Source organism: Saccopteryx leptura, chromosome 9 (assembly GCF_036850995.1).
Source record: "Saccopteryx leptura isolate mSacLep1 chromosome 9, mSacLep1_pri_phased_curated, whole genome shotgun sequence".
Classification (NCBI taxonomy): domain Eukaryota; kingdom Metazoa; phylum Chordata; class Mammalia; order Chiroptera; family Emballonuridae; genus Saccopteryx; species Saccopteryx leptura.
In genome coordinates this window covers 3,927,722-3,950,260 of record NC_089511.1, presented here as the reverse complement: position 1 = coordinate 3,950,260, position 22,539 = coordinate 3,927,722, and the positions used below count along the sequence as shown (strand labels likewise).

The 22,539-nt window shown below is 55.1% G+C and overlaps 1 protein-coding gene across 1 annotated transcript in view; it reads right to left on the bottom strand.

The window, feature by feature from the left end:
* LONP2 (lon peptidase 2, peroxisomal) overlaps nucleotides 1-22,539 on the bottom strand; it is a 76,903-nt gene that overhangs the window by 24,197 nt on the left and 30,167 nt on the right. The window contains exons 8-11 of the mRNA XM_066349593.1: nucleotides 15,315-15,456; nucleotides 12,574-12,724; nucleotides 6,559-6,685; nucleotides 1,808-1,941 (exon numbers count right to left, since the gene is read on the bottom strand). Of these exons, the coding sequence (XP_066205690.1) occupies nucleotides 1,808-1,941; nucleotides 6,559-6,685; nucleotides 12,574-12,724; nucleotides 15,315-15,456 (554 nt within the window). The remainder of the gene's footprint in view (nucleotides 1-1,807; nucleotides 1,942-6,558; nucleotides 6,686-12,573; nucleotides 12,725-15,314; nucleotides 15,457-22,539) is intronic.

Here is a 22,539-nt window from a genome sequence, read left to right as displayed (position 1 = left end):
TCCTCTCCAAAGTCTATTAAAATGACAAGACATTTTGAAAAGGAAGAAATCCACAAGAACAAAAAGAACGGAAGACAACAGCTGATGGGAGGGGCCGACTCGTTCTGGAAGAGAGAAAGGGAGGACAGGCGTAGCAGGACAATGGCCGCTGGGTGTCTGTGGGTGGGGTGACCCACAGCCTACAAAGGCTCAGGAACCTGAGCTCGTCCTGCAGACAGGGCCAGGTGTGGGGCTGAAGCAGAAACGCAAGTCTGTGTGAGAACAAGCCAGAGCTGCAGGCCCTCCCTGACCCCACAGACCGCAGACGAGGGCGCTTGGGCACCACGCAGCGCAGGCGGGCGGCGTGCCCCCCGGGACGGGGCGCCAGAGGGCGCTGGCGCAGGGCAAGGGCAGGACCACGCTGGGAACACCGGGGTTCTGGGAAAGTCTGCTTTTCTGACGATACTGCAGCAAAGTGCAACAGAATGAGAAACAGGCAATCGTGAACCCATTCCCCTGGGCTGGCCACACTCAGCAGCCTCCTTTCTAGAAAGGCGATGGACGTGGCCCGGCACTTAGGTCATCTCTTTGCCATGAGAAAGAAGCTTCCAGCTCCCTGCCACCAGAGTCACCTCCGTCGGGGCAACTTTGGGAGGCCGTGCAGCAGCGTAACTGAGCCCGCACACAGGCCTGGCAGGCAGTTAGAAGACTTTAACTGGGTACCAAGAGTCCACCCTTGACTAGTTCCAGTAACAGAACCCTTCCCTTTCTCTCCGTGTCACTGCCTACACATAATTTTTTTTTTAAGAAAAAATAATTTCATTTACATTTCAATCGTGTAGCTCAGTGTTTTTCAACCGCTGGTCTGTGGATTGGTCTGCCAGAAAATTCATGCCTGAGCTAACCACACGATGTTGGGTGAAGATGACAGTCTTTTGCAGACCAGCGCGAACTTTCTGGAAGACCAGCAGTTGCAAAACCCTGGGTAGTTACCAGAGAAAACGGTGAATAGCACACGATGGCTCATGCAGCCACGCCGTGGACAGGCCGGCCCCCAGTCCACGCGGGCTGCGTGGACGCTCTTACGTTTAACAACCTTCTACGCTATAAAGGTAAGACTTAACAACAATCTGAACCATCATGATAAATCTGGAGAACTGTACCCTTAACGCGGAGATTTCAGCGGGTGTGCCGCAAGAATTTCTAAAACATGCAATTCCTGTTTAGTCAGGGGTATTTCCTCCCTTTAGATTGTCAAATAAAGAAATGACAACAGCCAACACAACAACAGCTGTCTGGTGTGAACCATAAATATCTGTCATAGAATACGGCTGCATCTTATTGGTCAGGTCGCAAAATAAGGCTGCGTCTGACTGGTTACTTCTTGGTACCAGAAATCCTTACACACCAATGTAGGCACCTAATTTTTTAAAAAGTCAATCTGGAGCAAAAAGAGTAGGTAATTACTATTACTATTATTTTGGTAAATCAGTCAAAATTATACCTATTTTTTTCTGTCATATTGGCAAAAAGTATACCTTTTGGTGCTCCGCAGACTTTTAGCACTTAGTTTATGTGTGCCGCGAGATGAGAGAGGTTGAAAGTTGAGACCTTACAGCATTGAGACCAAGTATGACTCCAGCGGAAACCCTGGGCTATGCATCTATAAAGAACACTCCTGATGAAGTGCCTCGCGTGGTCCGCTCCTCCTCGCTGGACACACTGACCGGGACGAGGGTCCCAGGGTTCCCAGGGCGACCCGGCACCATCCCCTCCCCCCCTCCTGCGCTGCCGCCGCCCTGCCCGAGCGCCCTGCGGGACCCCAGACCTTCCGGCTCCGCAGCCTCCGCACGCTCCAGCTTGGCTTCCTTGTGCTGGCCTTCTGCGACCTTCACGGCCACCGCGCGGCACAGGGCCCCGAGCCTCCGGTCCAGGGAGCGCACCCCTGCCTCTCGGGTGTACCTGTCAGCAGAGAACAACATAAATTTTCGGCTAAGCGCCACCTGTAAGAACAGACAGAAGCACTGTGATTGGCATTTACATTCAATGTGTAAACAGCACACTTTTAGAAGTCCATTAGGTTCATTTTCCTGAGTACTAAGTCCTTCACATTTAAAACTCCCTCACAGCCCTGGCCAGGTAGCTTGGTCGGTTGGAGCATCCTCCCAAAGCGCAGAGGTTGCCAGTTCGATCCCCGGTCAGGGCATGTACAGGAGCAGATCGATGTTCCTGTCTTTCTCTCTCTCTCTCTCCCCCTTTCCCTCTCAATAAAGCAATTAAAAAAAAAAAGACAAAAAAAATATCCCTCATAAAATTGCTGTTATTTCTTAACTCCTCAGACGCATCCTCAGCCACCACTGTCCCCTCTTGAGTCCCCTGAACCAGTACCCGACTCGTGGATGAGCCCCCGACTCGCGGATGGGCCCCCGACTCGCGGATGGGCCCCCGACTCGCGGATGGGCCCCCGACCCGCGGATGGGCCCCCGACCCGCGGATGGGCCCCCGACTCGCGGATGGGCCCCCGACTCGCGGATGGGCCCCCGACCCGCGGATGGGCCCCCGGCTCTTCCCAGTTCAGCTGGCAGCACGGACATCACCTTCTCCTGGGGGATGTGGGAGCCCTTTCAGAAACACATTTAGTCAACTTAAGAAAATTCTAGATAAATTTATTCTACTTCAAATATTGCTGAAAAAAATCTAAAAAAGCAAAAATAAAGAAAAAATTCTTCCCACTAAAGCAAAAAGAATCGAGACAGAACTCTGGCCATTAGGGGACCTGGCCCTCCGCCCACATGCGCTCCCCGGAGGGGCGTCTGAAGGCCGCCTGCAGGGCGCCCGCACCGGGGTTTTGCGTATGACGCTCAACGGCTTGAGCAGCGCCCTCTTCCAGACCCTCTGTGTTGGACCTGGCTCCCGCGAGCCACACCACCAGCCGTGACACAGGACGGCCGTCTCCAGCCACCAGCTGTGCGGGGCTCTGAACGGGCAGGAGGAAGCATACAGAATGCAGTTCTCATTCTATGTGGAAAACTGGATCTCGGGGCCGTCAGACACAGATTCTAGACTTCAGGGAAGCAGATTTTTAAGGTTCTAAGAAAAGACAAATAAAAGCTCTTGGCTAAACACTAAAGGACAGAGACTGTAGGACAGTCCATGTTCCATGATGCACACTCCTCAGCAGGGAGAACAGGGAGGCACCTTAGAACTAAACAAAACGGCCCTGGCCAGTTGGCTCAGAGGTAGAGCGTCGGCCTGGCGTGCAGGAGTCCCGGGTTCGATTCCCAGCCAGGGCACACAGGAGAAGCGCCCATCTGCTTCTCTACCCCTCCCCCTCTCCTTCCTCTCTGTCTCTCTCTTCCCCTCCCGCAGCCGAGGCTCCATTGGAGCAAAGATGGCCCCGGCGCTGGGGATGGCTCCTTGGCCTCTGCCCCAGGTGCTAGAGTGGCTCTGGTCGCGACAGAGCGACGCCCCGGAGGGGCAGAGCATCGCCCCTTGGTGGGCGTGCCGGGTGGATCCCGGTCGGGCGCATGCGGGAGTCTGTCTGACTGTCTCTCCCCGTTTCCAACTTCAGAAAAAGAAAGAATAAAAAAAAAAACTAAACAAAACAACACATACAAACCAAACCAAACACCCAAGCTGGCTTCCCAGGCAGCTATCTGATCAGCTCAGATGATGGGTCTGTAGAGCCGATGAGGGGAGGGGGCAGGGAAGCTTGCGGGGACTGCATGGACGTGCAGGAACGGGGCAGGAAGTTCAGGGTGACCCCGAGTGTGCTGACAATCACAAGGACGGCAGCAACAATGCAACAGCTTTTTTTAGGCAGCTGAACAATGGGCTCGGAACACACACAGACAGTCTGGCAGGAACAGCTGACGCAAGGGAAGGAGACCCCGGCCGATTCTGCACCTGGGCACCGTGGAGGGACGCACTGCCAGTGTCAGCGAGAACCGGCTCGCTTCCTCATCCTGACTAAGACGCAAGGTGCTACACACGCCAACTCGTAGGATGAAAAACTAACATCCTCAGTGATCAGCAAGACGAGAAAGGTCACTTTGCTGCAACAGTAGCTGAGGTGAACAATACCATATATGCAAATTGCAAACTTCTATATTTGGGCTTTAAAATAATTCAACCCTATGAATCCAGAACAATCCAGGCCAAACTGAACAGAAGTCTACATGAAAGAGGACTAGGGTGTTGAGTCACTGGGAGAAACACAGGAAGGAGAACCCGGAGGAGCTGAGAGTCTGGAGACGCAGAGTAAGGCAGCCGGGTCCTCTTCTGCCAGCACCAGGCAGGGACGCCCGCAGTGGGTCCAGGCGGCCACCCAGCAGGAGGTGGTCAGGAAGGTCAAAGTCTGGAGAGAGAACACCATGGGATGTGGACCAGAGACGGCATCTTTTCAGAGGGCTGGACAAGGGAGGGTCATACTTGGATGCCAGGGGCTCCCATAAAAAATCGCATGTACCCGCCAAGGAGCAGGGAGCCCTCTAGCAGGGGAGGCGCTGAGGCAGGCTGCTCGCACGGGGAGGGGGGGTGAGCAGGACGAGTGACTTCTAAGCCCCTCCTCCTGAACATTAGGGTCTATGCCTACGACACACAGAAACGTGAAGAACACATTAAAGATGAAAAGCCATGTCCTAACTTCGGTAACTCACTAAGCATGTAGTATGTAGCAAATACCTGGGCTGGTTTTAAAAGTATTAAAACTGCTCAGAGACCCTGGCCTGTGGTGGCGCAGTGGACAGAGCGTCAACTTGGAACGCTGAGGTCGCCGGCTGGAAACCCTGGGCTTGCCCGGTCAAGGCACATAGGACAAACAACAAGGAATCTATGAACAACTAAAGTGAACCAATTATGAGCTGATACTTCTCGTTCTTCCCCCCTCTGTAAAATCAATAAGTAAAATCTTAAAAAAACAAACAAACCAGAAAACTGCTCAGAGAAATGTCCTAATATGCAGCTTTTATAACCCGATGTTTTGAGCTAACGAAGAGTAAGAAAGAAACAGTTCTTCAGTCAACAACTGGGAAACTGAAACAGGTATGGCTTCCTGAGTGATTACTTAGATCCAGATAAGCTACGGCTGTTTCCGTCCATCACTCAGCTTTCACAGAGGGGAAGCTGTGAAAAGGTGCAGGGACCTCCCGGGAGTCCCGGCCGCTCCAGGGGCCTTTCGGGAACAATATCCTGGCCGGAAGACTGGGGTACAAAGCCTACACCCACACTGTAAACCTCCTCCGGTTAAGAAAAGGAACCCTCAGGTCAGATTCAGTCTGTTTTGTATATAAATTTAAATAGACTTCCAAAGAAGGCTGGCTTACATCAAAAAGCTGTCTGACCAGCCAATTCCAAGTCAAAGTTCAGAATGGAGGGCTAGCTCTTTCTCCTGAAACACAGTGGCTACCAGGGAGGGCTGCCTGCGAGCCAGAGCCAGAGCCAGCGAGTGCCTGCCGGTCTGACACAGGGGCAGGGGACGGGCCAGGGGACGAGTGGTCTGACGCAGGGGCAGGGGACGGGCCAGGAGACGGGTGGTCTGACGCAGGGGCAGGGGACGGGCCAGGGGACGGGTGGTCTGACGCAGGGGCAGGGGACAGGCCAGGGGACGGGTGGTCTGACTCAGGGGCAGGGGACGGGCCAGGGGACAGATGGTCTGACGCAGGGGCAGGGGACGGGCCAGGGGACGGGTGGTCTGACGCAGGGGCAGGGGACGGGCCAGGGGACGGGTGGTCTGATGCAGGGGCAGGGGACGGGCCAGGGGACGGGTGGTCTGACTCAGGGGCAAGGGATGGGCCAGGGGACGGGTGGTCTGACGCAGGGGCAGGGGACGGGCCAGGGGCTGCGGCGGGGCCGCAGTGTGGGCCAGCAGAGCTGGGAGAGGCTGCTATAGTTCATGTTCTCCACAGGGGACACTTGGACCAAGCAGCGACCTCAGCTAAGTCCAGTACTGCTGGCCCGGGGCCTGAGTACTTGCTGGCCAACCTGGGCAGGTCCCTTCCCTGGTGTGCCAGCGTTGACTCTGCAGATGAAGGCTCTAAGGAGTTTAAATCTCTGAGAGAGAAAGGAAGACCTGAATAGTGTAGACCAGAGGTCTGAAAGCATGTGTCACGTATTAAGAGAATTCAACTTTTAAGATCCTGGGCCATAAAAGGTGTCTCAATATTTTCCATGTTTTTGTTTTAAAAAATTTTTTATTTATTGCTTTTAGAGAAAGAGGGGAAAAAAGAGAGACAGAGACAGACAGACAATAACATCGATCTGCTCCTGTATGTGCCCTGACCGGGGATCGAACTGGCAACCTCTGCGCTTTGGGCTCCTGCTCTAACCAGCGGAGCTGCCCGGCCCGGGTTGGATCTTAACTGGGCAGATGAAGCCCTTACTCTGCCCCGGTGGAGAAGCGGACTTCCGGCTCTGGCTGGTCCCCTGCTGGGAGCTGCTCTGGGCGCTACCCCACATGGAGCCTGGTGCAGACCAGTGTCAGGACAGCACTCGCTGGGAACCGCCGCAGGGGCCGGACGGGCGCTCGCAGAGGGCACGCCAGACTCAGACCTTAGAGAAGCCCCAGGACTGCCGACCAACCTGGTGATGATGTCCAGGGTGGTCACGGGCGGGATCTGAATCTGCTGCGGGGTCAGCCCGTGCTGCTCCAGCTGCTTTGGGATCAGGTGTCTGTGGGCGATCTCGATCTTCTCCTCCTGCGTGTACCCTGCAAGGAAGGGGCTCGTGCTGCGGTTACTCCCCGGCTTCCAGCGCCCGGCTTCCTAAAGGGTTACTTTAGCTAAGATGTCACGATCAGAATGAACCCACTGTTAAAGTGTCCAACTTCCTCCCAAACAAAACAAGCATGGACTGGGCCCAGTGTGAGTCTTCTGATCAAAGACACATCTCCTCACAGGAGGAAAGAGACTTCCACCAAACCTTAGAGATTATGTTTTATTATAATTATATTTCATAGGAAATTTGAGTTTGTGTTTTATTATTTCATAGGAAATTCATCCTTTTTCTTTAGCATAATTTGACATATATTTGAAAATACTTAAAACACAACAAGATTTCAGAAAACAAGCATCGGTTTCAAGAGAAGAGCCACCCATAAAGTTTAGCAAAAGAATAAAACAACCCAAAACTAAGATGTCCCTGTAAAAGTTTCCCCTCTTCAGCTCTACAGGTTGGAATTATTTATATATTTAAAAAGCTTTATCTTCTTACTTATTTAAAAGCCTCAATGACTATGGATTTACTTTGTCTTCAACCCTATTAGACAAAACTCCCCGAACACGACTGCCCTTTCCATCACACAAAATTAGAAAGATGAACTGATAAGCATCTTCTGAGAGAAACAAGGAAACAAAAGCACAAAAAAGGCGAGATGGGCGACCGACCTGTGGGAAGAGGCACCCCCAGGTCCCCTCCACACTGGGGAACCTCGAGAGATGGGCGGACCGACCTGTGGGAAGAGGCACCCCCAGGTCCCCTCCACACTGGGGCCTCGAGAGAGTTGGTGACCGACCTGTGGGAAGAGGCACCCCAGGTCCCCTCCACACTGGGGAACCTCGAGAGATGGTGACCGACCTGTGGGAAGAGGCACCCCCAGGTCCCCTCCACACTGGGGAGCCTCGAGAGATGGTGACCGACCTGTGGGAAGAGGCACCCCCAGGTCCCCTCCACACTGGGGAGCCTCGAGAGATGGTGACCGACCTGTGGGAAGAGGCACCCCCAGGTCCCCTCCACACTGGGGAACCTCGAGAGATGGGAAGACCGACCTGTGGGAACAGGCACCCCCAGGTCCCCTCCACACTGGGGAGCCTCGAGAGATGGTGACCGACCTGTGGGAAGAGGCACCCCCAGGTCCCCTCCACACTGGGGAGCCTCGAGAGATGGCGACCGACCTGTGGGAAGAGGCACCCCCAGGTCCCCTCCACACTGGGGAGCCTCGAGAGATGGTGACCGACCTGTGGGAAGAGGCACCCCCAGGTCCCCTCCACACTGGGGAGCCTCGAGAGATGGTGACCGACCTGTGGGAAGAGGCACCCCCAGGTCCCCTCCACACTGGGGAGCCTCGAGAGATGGTGACCGACCTGTGGGAAGAGGCACCCCCAGGTCCCCTCCACACTGGGGAACCTCGAGAGATGGGAAGACCGACCTGTGGGAAGAGGCACCCCCAGGTCCCCTCCACACTGGGGAGCCTCGAGAGATGGTGACCGACCTGTGGGACGAGGCACCCCCAGGTCCCCTCCACACTGGGGAGCCTCGAGAGATGGTGACCGACCTGTGGGAAGAGGCACCCCCAGGTCCCCTCCACACTGGGGAGCCTCGAGAGATGGTGACCGACCTGTGGGAAGAGGCACCCCCAGGTCCCCTCCACACTGGGGAGCCTCGAGAGATGGTGACCGACCTGTGGGAAGAGGCACCCCCAGGTCCCCTCCACACTGGGGAGCCTCGAGAGATGGTGACCGACCTGTGGGAAGAGGCACCCCCAGGTCCCCTCCACACTGGGGAGCCTCGAGAGATGGGAAGACCGACCTGTGGGAAGAGGCACCCCCAGGTCCCCTCCACACTGGGGAGCCTCGAGAGATGGTGACCGACCTGTGGGAAGAGGCACCCCCAGGTCCCCTCCACACTGGGGACCCTCGAGAGATGGGAAGACCGACCTGTGGGAAGAGGCACCCCCAGGTCCCCTCCACACTGGGGAGCCTCGAGAGATGGTGACCGACCTGTGGGAAGAGGCACCCCCAGGTCCCCTCCACACTGGGGAACCTCGAGAGATGGTGACCGACCTGTGGGAAGAGGCACCCCCAGGTCCCCTCCACACTGGGGAGCCTCGAGAGATGGCGACCGACCGGTGGGAAGAGGCACCCCCAGGTCCCCACCACACTGGGGAGCCTCGAGAGATGGTGACCGACCTGTGGGAAGAGGCACCCCCAGGTCCCCTCCACACTGGGGAGCCTCGAGAGATGGTGACCGACCTGTGGGAAGAGGCACCCCCAGGTCCCCTCCACACTGGGGAGCCTCGAGAGATGGGAAGACCGACCTGTGGGAAGAGGCACCCCCAGGTCCCCTCCACACTGGGGAGCCTCGAGAGATGGTGACCGACCTGTGGGAAGAGGCACCCCCAGGTCCCCTCCACACTGGGGAACCTCGAGAAATGGGAAGACCGACCTGTGGGAACAGGCACCCCCAGGTCCCCTCCACACTGGGGAGCCTCGAGAGATGGGAAGACCGACCTGTGGGAACAGGCACCCCCAGGTCCCCTCCACACTGGGGAGCCTCGAGAGATGGTGACCGACCTGTGGGAAGAGGCACCCCCAGGTCCCCTCCACACTGGGGAGCCTCGAGAGATGGTGACCGACCTGTGGGAAGAGGCACCCCCAGGTCCCCTCCACACTGGGGAGCCTCGAGAGATGGTGACCGCCCTGTGGGAAGAGGCACCCCCAGGTCCCCTCCACACTGGGGAACCTCGAGAGATGGTGACCGACCTGTGGGAAGAGGCACCCCCAGGTCCCCTCCACACTGGGGAGCCTCGAGAGATGGTGACCGACCTGTGGGAAGAGGCACCCCCAGGTCCCCTCCACACTGGGGAGCCTCGAGAGATGGGAAGACCGACCTGTGGGAAGAGGCACCCCCAGGTCCCCTCCACACTGGGGAGCCTCGAGAGATGGTGACCGACCTGTGGGAAGAGGCACCCCCAGGTCCCCTCCACACTGGGGAACCTCGAGAGATGGGAAGACCGACCTGTGGGAACAGGCACCCCCAGGTCCCCTCCACACTGGGGAACCTCGAGAGATGGGAAGACCGACCTGTGGGAACAGGCACCCCCAGGTCCCCTCCACACTGGGGAGCCTCGAGAGATGGGAGGACCGACCTGTGGGAAGAGGCACCCCCAGGTCCCCTCCACACTGGGGAACCTCGAGAGATGGTGACCGACCTGTGGGAAGAGGCACCCCCAGGTCCCCTCCACACTGGGGAACCTCGAGAGATGGCGACCGCCCTGTGGGAAGAGGCACCCCCAGGTCCCCTCCACACTGGGGAACCTCGAGAGATGGCGACCGCCCTGTGGGAAGAGGCACCCCCAGGTCCCCTCCACACTGGGGAACCTCGAGAGATGGTGACCGACCTGTGGGAAGAGGCACCCCCAGGTCCCCTCCACACTGGGGAACCTCGAGAGATGGGCAGACCGACCTGTGGGAAGAGGCACCCCCAGGTCCCCTCCACACTGGGGAACCTCGAGAGATGGGAAGACCGACCTGTGGGAAGAGGCACCCCCAGGTCCCCTCCACACTGGGGAACCTCGAGAGATGGTGACCGACCTGTGGGAAGAGGCACCCCCAGGTCCCCTCCACACTGGGGAGCCTCGAGAGATGGTGACCGACCTGTGGGAAGAGGCACCCCCAGGTCCCCTCCACACTGGGGAACCTCGAGAGATGGGCAGACCGACCTGTGGGAAGAGGCACCCCCAGGTCCCCTCCACACTGGGGAACCTCGAGAGATGGGCAGACCGACCTGTGGGAAGAGGCACCCCCAGGTCCCCTCCACACTGGGGAACCTCGAGAGATGGTGACCGACCTGTGGGAAGAGGCACCCCCAGGTCCCCTCCACACTGGGGAACCTCGAGAGATGGGAAGACCGACCTGTGGGAAGAGGCACCCCCAGGTCCCCTCCACACTGGGGAGCCTCGAGAGATGGGAAGACCGCCCTGCGGGAAGAGGCACCCCCAGGTCCCCTCCACACTGGGGAACCTCGAGAGATGGCGACCGACCTGTGGGAAGAGGCACCCCCAGGTCCCCTCCACACTGGGGAACCTCGAGAGATGGCGACCGACCTGTGGGAAGAGGCACCCCCAGGTCCCCTCCACACTGGGGAACCTCGAGAGATGGCGACCGACCTGTGGGAAGAGGCACCCCCAGGTCCCCTCCACACTGGGGAACCTCGAGAGATGGGAGGACCGACCTGTGGGAAGAGGCACCCCCAGGTCCCCTCCACACTGGGGAGCCTCGAGAGATGGTGACCGACCTGTGGGAAGAGGCACCCCCAGGTCCCCTCCACACTGGGGAACCTCGAGAGATGGTGACCGACCTGTGGGAAGAGGCACCCCCAGGTCCCCTCCACACTGGGGAACCTCGAGAGATGGTGACCGACCTGTGGGAAGAGGCACCCCCAGGTCCCCTCCACACTGGGGAACCTCGAGAGATGGTGACCGACCTGTGGGAAGAGGCACCCCCAGGTCCCCTCCACACTGGGGAACCTCGAGAGATGGCGACCGACCTGTGGGAAGAGGCACCCCCAGGTCCCCTCCACACTGGGGAACCTCGAGAGATGGTGACCGACCTGTGGGAAGAGGCACCCCCAGGTCCCCTCCACACTGGGGAACGAGAGATGGCGACCGACCTGTGGGAAGAGGCACCCCCAGGTCCCCTCCACACTGGGGAACCTCGAGAGATGGGAAGACCGCCCTGCGGGAAGAGGCACCCCCAGGTCCCCTCCACACTGGGGAACCTCGAGAGATGGCGACCGACCTGTGGGAACAGGCACCCCCAGGTCCCCTCCACACTGGGGAACCTCGAGAGATGGTGACCGACCTGTGGGAAGAGGCACCCCCAGGTCCCCTCCACACTGGGGAACCTCACAGACTTGGTGCCTTAATCTGCAGTTCCCGGCAACACGGTTTCGTGACATTTATTTCAGTCTCATAAGCATGCACACAGCAATTTTTTACTCCGTCTCATATTTTAAAACTAAGTACAGGAACTGGCAGGGCTCACAGATGGCTAAGTGATCCAATTATCATTCACTTAATAGTAAAAATGTATTTCAGATAAACATGAAATACACACTTACTTTCTATTTCAATTCTACTCTATTTTCATTTTATCAAATACCCACGAGATAGTAGAGCCCTTCTAGAGAAAAATAGTTCTGAGCAATTAAAACAAAGACACCGGGGTTCCTGTGCTGTTAGTAACTAAAGGGCGTGTCTGGGGCGCTCCAGAGAAGGAGAGACAGTATAAATGAAAACAAGAGGAACGGAAGACCTGGCCATGGAGAGAGAGGAGGCATTTAAAGGCGCCCCGCCCTCTGCAGTAAACGGGAGGCTGGGCGTCACCAGGACAGCCCAGGTAACGAGGAGACCCCGCTTTTACCGAACAAGAGGAAAGGATCATACGTTCCCAGAGACGGAAAACACTTCAAATCTGACAACAGGAAAGCGAAATTGGCCATGAGAAGAGCCGTTTCTCGTTTCTAAGAGACTTAGTTTGAAAAAAAAATTTTTTAATAGACACTGCTTCAAAGAATGTCTTGTTTTTCATTAAAAAAAAAATGACCATTCTTTGATGCTAACTTTGATCTGAAATTAATAAGCAACACTTACTCCCGACCCGCTGTCTGTCCCTCACGGTGCAAGCACACGCGCGACTTCTGCTGCTCCCGACTCGGAACCGACAGAGCTGCTTCACGAAACCCCAGCGTCTGAGCCCGGGAAGCTCACCCGCCCGCAAGTCACCTTTCTGCTCGGAGCTCCACGATCAGCCGGTTTTAAAAGGTTATGTTCGGAAAGGCAAGAGCCAGCAAATGAAGACTTCCTAACGAGTCCAGTACCTGGCACCTGGATGACCTCCATCCTGTCCAGCAGGGCCGCGGGGATGGTGGCTGTGGTGTTGGCAGTCGCTATGAAAAGCACTTGGGAAAGGTCAAAGGCCACGTTCAGGTAATGGTCGGTGAAGTTGTGGTTTTGCTCGGGGTCTAACACCTAGGGGAGAACAGACCCGTTAAACAAGTGCGATGGGTGAAGAGAAAGCTGCGTGAAGGAGAACACACAGGCGCCATCAGCAAGGCTGACACTTCTCAGCACAGCTGGGGACACGGGGACATCACTAAACCTGGCTTCACTTACAGTTCCCACATTCTTAGTATATTTTAAAAAATGAAGCACGTTCCATGTCAAAAACTTTGAAAACTTAAAAGCTTTTACAGAGAAGAGAAATTAACCTTTTGATGTTATTCTTACATCACCGACTTATTCCTGACTTGTTGTGTGGCCATAACTCAGTCACCAACCCTGCAGGACCAGCCTCCCTCCTGGTGACACACCCGCTCTCACTGCTATGGAATATAGGGCAAAGGTGAAATTCCTAGCAACAGGTGAAATGATAATTAGCATATTCCTTCTCAAAGGTCGCCACACAGTCTGGTGTCCAGTTTTCAACTGAAAGGGAAATGCCCCACAAGAGTAAACCAGTAAAAATGACCCTGCTTTTATCTTCTGATACAGCACGAGGACAAACTCACTTTTTAAAAATGCCTTGGAGCAAAACCTTTCTGTTTATAATGAGCAGAATACCAGTACCTACTAAAAATATTTTAACTGGGTCAATGAGATAATAAACCAATTAGAGTCTTACACTGCTGACAACTGTATCTTGTTTGGGGTCAGAGGACACTGTGGAGATGCCCGACAGGACCTCAGAGCAGGTGCCAAGCGCCCCCCGCAGGCCCTGGCCCCTGGCACACCCGCCACTTTTCCCAGACTAGTTCCGGATGCAGGTAGGGCGGACACATGTATCCAAAAGGGAAGCAAAAGGACCAAAATACTTACCAATCACAATTTTACCTATCTAATTGGAGTATACCGTCTTCACTAAAAAATAATGAACTAATATCTCTTAAGGTCTATCCCATGCATGCTACATATGCAGGTACATAATACGAGTACAGTGGTCCCAAGGTCGGGAGAGGGACCTCAGGAGCCATCAGACCTGCCAGCACCCTGACCTTGGACTTCTAGCCTCCAGAACTGGGAGACAGTACATTTTTTTAAGCCACCCAGTCTGCGGTATTTGTTATGGCAGCCTTAGGAGACTGATACATCTTATTATATATGTATATATTTATATATACATAGGAATATATTTTCAATTTTTTTTATTGATTTGCTATGTGAACAAAATATATGGAGATTACAGGTACAGACAACAAAAGGCCTCTAAATACAATCTCCAAACAAATCCCTGAAAAAGGCAACTGAAAGATATATTCTGTCTGAACAACAGACAAATCAAAACAAAAGGGTCAGAAGGGAGCAATAACTCACGTAAGCAAAGAACGAAAACCGACTGTAGGAGGAAGCACTTCTGGGATGGCGGAGGCAGGCACCCTGAAAACCTGCCCTCCGTGAACGCAACGGGGCGGACACCAGCGGAACCTGTCAAGACCAACCTCTTCAGAGCTCCGGAAATAAACCGGCAACAATCTGAGAAGTGCTTGTCAAAGAAAGACGACTGAATTTCAGCAGACACAGCAAGCTCTGTGTTTTCTCTCCTTTACTCCTGTCTTCTCCCACATTCATGGCAGCCTGGAAACCAGCACCACCCTCGGCGTAGCCATGAGAGCCGGCAGCTGGCGACCAGAGGGGCCGACAGGATCAGAGCGCCCCCTGGCCCCTCCCCAGAGAACTGTCACAATCTACCCTGTGGCAGTTTTCAGGGGAGGCTCTGCTGTGGGGATGTACGTTTATTCCACCAGACTCCGGGAACCCAGGGAAGGCAGCCCTGTCTGCAGGTGTCCCCAGCAGCTGCCTGAGGCAGCGGTGCCAGTCAGCGGGGGCTGACAGGGGCTGACCACAGAGGGAAAGGAGAAACTGGGGAATGAAGTCCTCGTGGGGCCTTTAAAAGCTCTGAAGTGTTCCTGGGGGTCTAGAAAGCCATGCAAATGTGCAGGGCTGTAAGCGTGACCAGGAAGGACCCAGAGAGGCCCAGAAAGCTCACCTATGCAGGGCATTGAGGCTGTGTGGGAGCAGGAAGGGGAGGCCAGGGCGGGGCTGTGCACCATCTGCCCGAGTGCCAGCGGCCTGGCTCTCACACACACACACACACACACACACACACACACACACAGCCCCTCGGCAGAGAGAGCGAGGCACAGAAGTGACCCAGGAGAGGCAGAGAGAAGAAAGCAAACAGCCCCATTTCCTGTGACGTCCAGAACTGCAGCCATGCCACCGCGAGAACGGGGCAGCCAGCCGTGTACGGAGGAGGGGCGCCCGGGAGCAGGAGACCGCATGACGTTCCTGTAATGACCCGTCTCTGAGCAGTAATCACTGCTCTCTAAACAATACGCCTGCATCAAGTTTTGAGAAACCATTTGATAATAACAAACAGGGAAAAGGAAAGAAAATAAGTATTAGAGAAAGAAATGTCTAAGGCACAAATTTAACTATCAGATTGCTTCAGACGTTAGTCTGCATCTAACTGTCCCGTGATGACACCCCCAGCAGCGCGTGTTCCGTGGCTCTGGTCCCCACCCATGTCCACGCTGCTGCGGCAGAGCCCGTGGAGTCTCACCTCAAGCAGAGCCGCGGCGGGGTCGCCCTGCAGACTCTTCCCCAGCTTGTCGACCTCGTCCAGCAGGAACACCGGGTTGTTCACCCCGACCGTCTTCAGGCCGTTGATGATGCGGCCGGGCATGCTGCCCACGTAGGTGCGCCTGCAGAGAGCAAGCGCGGGGACACGTCAGGAGGCCGGCGCAGTGCCGCTGCGCACTCGGACGGCAGGACTGGGAGCAGTCACCTAACTGGCACACGGCGCAGTGCCGCTGCGCACTCGGACGGTAGGATGGGAAGAGGCACCTAACTGGCACACGGCGCAGTGCCGCTGCGCACTCGGACGGTAGGACTGGGAACAGTCACCTAACTGGCACACGGCGCAGTGCCGCTGCGCACTCGGACGGTAGGACTGGGAAGAGGCACCTAACTGGCACACGGCGCAGTGCCGCTGCGCACTCGGACGGTAGGACTGGGAACAGTCACCTAACTGGCACACGGCGCAGTGCCGCTGCGCACTCGGACGGTAGGACTGGGAACAGTCACCTAACTGGCACACGGCGCAGTGCCGCTGCGCACTCGGACGGTAGGACTGGGAAGAGGCACCTAACTGGCACACGGCGCAGTGCCGCTGCGCACTCGGACGGTAGGACTGGGAAGAGGCACCTAACTGGCACACGGCGCAGTGCCGCTGCGCACTCGGACGGTAGGACTGGGAAGAGGCACCTAACTGGCACACGGCGCAGTGCCGCTGCGCACTCGGACGGTAGGACTGGGAAGAGGCACCTAACTGGCACACGGCGCAGTGCCGCTGCGCACTCGGACGGTAGGACTGGGAAAGGCACCTAACTGGGCACACGGCGCAGTGCCGCTGCGCACTCGGACGGTAGGACTGGGAACAGTCACCTAACTGGCACACGGCGGCAGTGCCGCTGCGCACTCGGACTTACTGGGAAGAGGCACCTAACTGGCAGTGCCGCTGCGCACTCGGACGGTAGGACTGGGAAGAGGCACCTAACTGGCACACGGCGCAGTGCCGCTGCGCACTCGGACGGTAGGACTGGGAAGAGGCACCTAACTGGCACACGGCGCAGTGCCGCTGCGCACTCGGACGGTAGGACTGGGAACAGTCACCTAACTGGCACACGACGCAGTGCCGCTGCGCACTCGGACGGTAGGACTGGGAAGAGGCACCTAACTGGCACACGGCGCAGTGCCGCTGCGCACTCGGACGGTAGGATGGGAAGAGGCACCTAACTGGCACACGGCGCAGTGCCGCTGCACACTCGGACGGTAGGACTGGGAACAGTCACCTAACTGGCACACGGCGCAGTGCCGCTGCGCACTCGGACGGTAGGACTGGGAACAGTCACCTAACTGGCACACGGCGCAGTGCCGCTGAGCACTCGGACGGTAGGACTGGGAACAGTCACCTAACTGGCACACGGCGCAGTGCCGCTGCGCACTCGGACGGTAGGACTGGGAACAGTCACCTAACTGGCACACGGCGCAGTGCCGCTGCGCACTCGGACGTTAGGACTGGGAGCAGTCACCTAACTGGCACACGGCACAGTGCCGCTGAGCTCTCGGACGGTAGGACTGGGAAAAGTCACCTAACTGGCACACGGCGCAGTGCCGCTGAGCTCTCGGACGGTAGGACTGGGAACAGTCACCTAACTGGCACACGGCGCAGTGCCGCTGAGCACTCGGACGGTAGGACTGGGAAGAGGCACCTAACTGGCACACGGCGCAGTGCCGCTGCGCACTCGGACGGTAGGACTGGGAAGAGGCACCTAACTGGCACACGGCGCAGTGCCGCTGCGCACTCGGACGGTAGGACTGGGAAGAGGCACCTAACTGGCACACGGCGCAGTGCGCTGCGCACTCGGACGGTAGGACTGGGAAGAGGCACCTAACTGGCACACGGCGCAGTGCCGCTGCGCACTCGGACGGTAGGACTGGGAAGAGGCACCTAACTGGCACACGGCACAGTGCCGCTGCGCACTCGGACGGTAGGACTGGGAAGAGGCACCTAACTGGCACACGGCGCAGTGCCGCTGCGCACTCGGACGGTAGGACTGGGAACAGTCACCTAACTGGCACACGGCGCAGTGCCGCTGCGCACTCGGACGGTAGGACTGGGAACAGTCACCTAACTGGCACACGGCGCAGTGCCGCTGCGCACTCGGACGGTAGGACTGGGAACAGTCACCTAACTGGCACACGGCGCAGTGCCGCTGCGCACTCGGACGTAGGACTGGGAACAGTCACCTAACTGGCACACGGCGCAGTGCCGCTGAGCTCTCGGACGGTAGGACTGGGAACAGTCACCTAACTGGCACACGGCGCAGTGCCGCTGAGCACTCGGACGGTAGGACTGGGAACAGTCACCTAACTGGCACACGGCGCAGTGCCGCTGCGCACTCGGACGGTAGGACTGGGAACAGTCACCTAACTGGCACACGGCGCAGTGCCGCTGCGCACTCGGACGGCAGGACTGGGAACAGTCACCTAACTGGCACACGGCGCAGTGCCACTGCGCACTCGGACGGCAGGACTGGGAACAGTCACCTAACTGGCACACGGCGCAGTGCCGCTGAGCACTCGGACGGCAGGACTGGGAACAGTCACCTAACTGGCACACGGCGCAGTGCCGCTGCGCACTCGGACGGCAGGACTGGGAACAGTCACCTAACTGGCACACGGCGCAGTGCCGCTGCGCACTCGGACGGCAGGCCTGGGAGCAGTCACCTAACTGGCACACGGCGCAGTGCCGCTGCGCACTCGGACGGCAGGACTGGGAACAGTCACCTAACTGGCACACGGCGCAGTGCCGCTGCGCACTCGGACGGCAGGACTGGGAACAGTCACCTAACTGGCACAGTAACGCAGCAAAGGCCCAGGGTATCTCCAAACAACTGTCTCTATGTACTTTTTACCATTTAGTAAGACTGGAAAACATGCCAATTAAGCCACAGTGATGATTCTCACTCCTGAAGATTCCAAGCTGTCCCAAACCCTGTGACTGGACCCCCATGTTGCTCAGTGTCTCAGGGCCCCCCCTGGCCCCCCAGGCCCCCCACAACCCGCTCTCCACATGGTGAAAGGGCTGTCCAGGCTGGTAAGTCATCCTCATCTCCACGAAGGGAATCAGAATTGGTTCAAGGGCCACTCAAATGCAGACCTCCACCCTTTTCATTTTCAGAAGCGATCAATGATTACTAACTGGATAGTAGGAGGATCTGGGGTCAACAGTCTTGACATTGAAACTCCATTAATTCCGGCCACTGAACAAAACTGTGTCCATATGCTCCATACCCTCCTTGGCACAACCAAGTTCGGCGAGATGCTCTGTTACGTCCTGACGTGTCAGAGGAAGCTTCATCACATCTGAATAGGGCGGTCCACGTCGTTATGACAGGTGTAGGGTGTGGCGGGAAAAAACCAACTACCGGTACGTTTGTTCAACTGGAAAAAGCACCATTTTTTTTTAAAGACAGCTAAACTACTTTGAGCAGCAGTGCACTAATTTTAATTACAACTTAGCTGTCCACGCCGTATGCAAAGCCAAGTGCTGCTTGTGGAAAGGGAGGAAGGGCGACACCCAGAGGAACGGACTGGTGGCGAGTGGAACAGCTACCGTGTGGTCCGCCGAGCAGCCCTCGACCCCGCCACGGGACTGGTATGAAGCACGATGGGGCAGACAGTGTGACCTTAGAAACAACGAGAAGGCCTGAAAAATATCGTGGGAATGCCTTCCATCCCCAGGCCAGGGGGCGGGGGTGGGGGTGGGGGAGGTAACCAAGGTGCTGGAATCAGACACAGTCGACTAAGCTGCCCAGTTGTAAGAAGGATGAGCACATTCACAATTTCCTCATGGGATACAGGAAGGACAAGACTCAAACTGATACATCCTCTGGAATTATTTCTCTAGAGAACCAGATTTGCCAGTATTCTGTGATAAACAGCAAAGGAAGACATTAAAAAAAAAACAACCCCTCAAAAAACCTCTAAGGGTCATTTCTTGCTCAGTCATTTCTTTTCCTCCGCCAGCTGTTTTTGATAAACAGCCACGGATCAGTCTAGAAAGTCACAGAGAGAAGTGTGGGGATGAGAAGGGAAGGGGGGGGAAGGGGAGAGGAGGGTAGAAGTGATAGAGGGGACCTGACTTGGGGTGAACACACAATGCAATATACAGGTGATGTGTTGTAGAACTGTGCACCTGAAACCTGTTATTAACCAATGTCACCCAATAAATTTAAAAAAATGTCGTGGAGAGCAAAGAACAGCCTAGGCCTGCACCCTTTCTACAGAAGCGGAGATCTAGGTGCTGGTCCCCGCAGACAGATCCGTTGCATCCGGCAGCCCGAGACTCAGGCGCCAGCTCCTGTCTGGAGCTCAGGGCTCGTCACAACCGTCCCCAGAGCCCTCCTCACTTGCTGCCACTACGCTCCTGCTTCATCCACAATCATATCCGAGGCCATTACACCCCCACGCAAAGCCTGTTCACCGCACCTCCGGGTCCGCAGCGCTCTCCCTGCCTACGTAGAGCCCGCAAGGCCAACACACTCCCCGACCACCACCCCATGAGGCAGTCTCTGCAGCATTTAGCGGCCCTGCAATTCCCCCGATGCACACTTACACCGCAGTTTCTATTCCCGGGTCCCGAATACACAGCCTCCTCTGGAGACCAGTGAGCACCTGGACGACAGAGGGAGTGGGCGCTGGACACAGGGCTGTGACACTGTCCCCCATAGAAGCTGTCCCTCCCAGTCACTGAGTACACTGCCTCAATGATGCCAGCGCCCACGGTATCTGCCTGTTGCCGCTGTGTCTTTGGATTACTTGCCCTAAGCCTCCGTTTCCTCCGCTGTCAAACAGGGACAATACCAGCGCCAACCTCGTGGATTCTGTGAGGATTATGAGAGAAGATAACAGGCAAAGCACGTAGCATAGTGCCAGGCACAGGGCAAGCTTTCAAAATATGTGAACTGTGGTTGTTATTACTAACAGCTACTTAAAGTCCACTTCTTGTTTCCTGGAAAAAAGTACAAAAGCAGCCCTCAGCACACCTAAATGTGGGGCCCACTTCAATCTCTGGCTCGTGGAAGCAGCTCTTATAAACGCCTGTGCACGGCACCCAGCACGCTCAGGGCCTCGGTGTTCCTCAACACGGGCGCCCTCCCCCACGGGGGCCACAGTCCAGAGGTCAGACAAGAAGACAGCTGCGTCACAGAGCCCATAAGCTACGGGAAATGTCTGCAAGGCACTCACCTCTTGCCAGACGGTGTGGTAGCACGCACTTCTACCATTTCATTCAGAATGTATTTTGAATGAACCTCTGGAATATGAATCAGATAAAAATGTAGCAATACTCAAATACATTCTCTTACAACATCACCAAACACAACCCTTAAAAAAAAATTACTGTTTCCCCAAAAATAAGACCTAGTGCAATTTTATTTCAAACTTAGAAGTATAAGGCCTCCCCTGAAAATAAGACCTAGCGCGTCTTTAGAAGCAAAAATGAATATAAGACATTGTCTTATTTTCGGGGAAACAGGGTAGATTGTTGTATGTGGAAATAGAGTCACAAGAAATTCTCGATGGAATTCAGAATTTGCCTGGTCATGCTGATGTTTGTGATGACGTGACTACAGCATATTAATAAATGTTGATTTTTTGTTCAACAATAAATGTGAATTCTTGTTCATGGAAAAATAAGACATCCCCTGAAAATAAGACCTAGTGTGTCTTTAAGAGCAAACATTAATAGTAGAAGACACTGTCTTATTTTCAGGAAAACACGGTAGCATACAAGAATACATCCTGAGGAACTACATGTGTAGGATATAAATAAAACTAGCACTCATACAAACTAACATTTTTGAGGGCAAAATACTACTGTTTTCTAATACTTATCATCTCTTTATTATTATGCTGCCCAATCATTTTAATTCTCTCCTTCAGAAACTTCTATTAGAAGTTTGCTTAACCTTATTCTAATCTCACGATTGTTAGCCTTTTCAAATGTTTATTTCTTTATCATTCTTGTTGCATTCTGGGTATTTCTTAATCTTCATATTCCAGTTTGCTAATTCTCTCTTTGGCTACACCCACTTCATTGTTTAACCTTATCTCTTATTTCAATGGCTATATATATTTTTTTCTTTTTAGAGGTATTGGTAGCAAAATAGTTGAAAGCATAGTCTCTGAAGAATCGCCTGGATTGAGATTTTGCTCCATCACTTACTAGCCCCACATAACCTAAAGGTGTTCTTTCATGTATAAGATTGGAATAGTAGTTTTATCTAACATATAATGTTGTTTGCTAATTATGGAAGCCTGTTTGTTTAAAATGCTTAAATATATTCATTGTATGTGTAATGGTATGAGTAAACAATAAGTTAATATTCTTATCCCTTTTAAAAAAAGAAATACTAGTTTGTTCCACGTTCTTCCTCATAAAACCACATCTAAAAAATCACAGCATGACACAGGAACACCCACAGAGGATGCATCACTTTAGTTATGTATTGCTCAGCCTGATACACAATGCCCTAGAAGCTTTTCTCTAGGTTGCAGTGCGCCAGTTAAGGTGCCAACGTAGGAAGCCACGCTTCTCTGTAGGGCTGTGGGCAGCCGCAGGTTCGCCAGGCCCGGGCAGCTGGCAGGAAGGCACACGAAAGCAAGTGCCTGCACTGCCCACAGTGTCGAGTGACAAAGACCAGCATTTTTCATCTTCCAAAAAATGGCCTGGCTTCTGCTTTGGGAAATTATTACAGAGAATCGCAATGTGATTTGTTTACAGCTCCATGGTAATCGGCTATTGCATCATTCCACTCCATCCCTAGACAGCCTCAAACCCAATGTGACCCGGAAGGCCGGCCGGTCGCCTCTCTGCCAGATGTGGGCAGGGAGGGAACAGGCGCTGAGCACCCCTTCTCATGCCTCGCCAGTTAAGGACTCTTGCGGGCAACAACGCAAACTATTACAGCGATAGGGACGAAGAATGAGCACTACACTGGGTCTTGTCTGATCTCAAAAGACTGTAATGCAAAAAAAAAAAAAAGTGTCAGTTATACCATTAAGTGTAAGAGGTAGGACTGCAATTCTGATGCTTTAAAATAAAAGGGCAAACACTGCCCGGTGAAAAGCCTGGCAGGAAACAAAACGTTAGATGCGACCATCTTTCTGCGGCAGAAAAACACAGGGTATCTTCCCTACCAAGGTTGTATGCGTGTCTC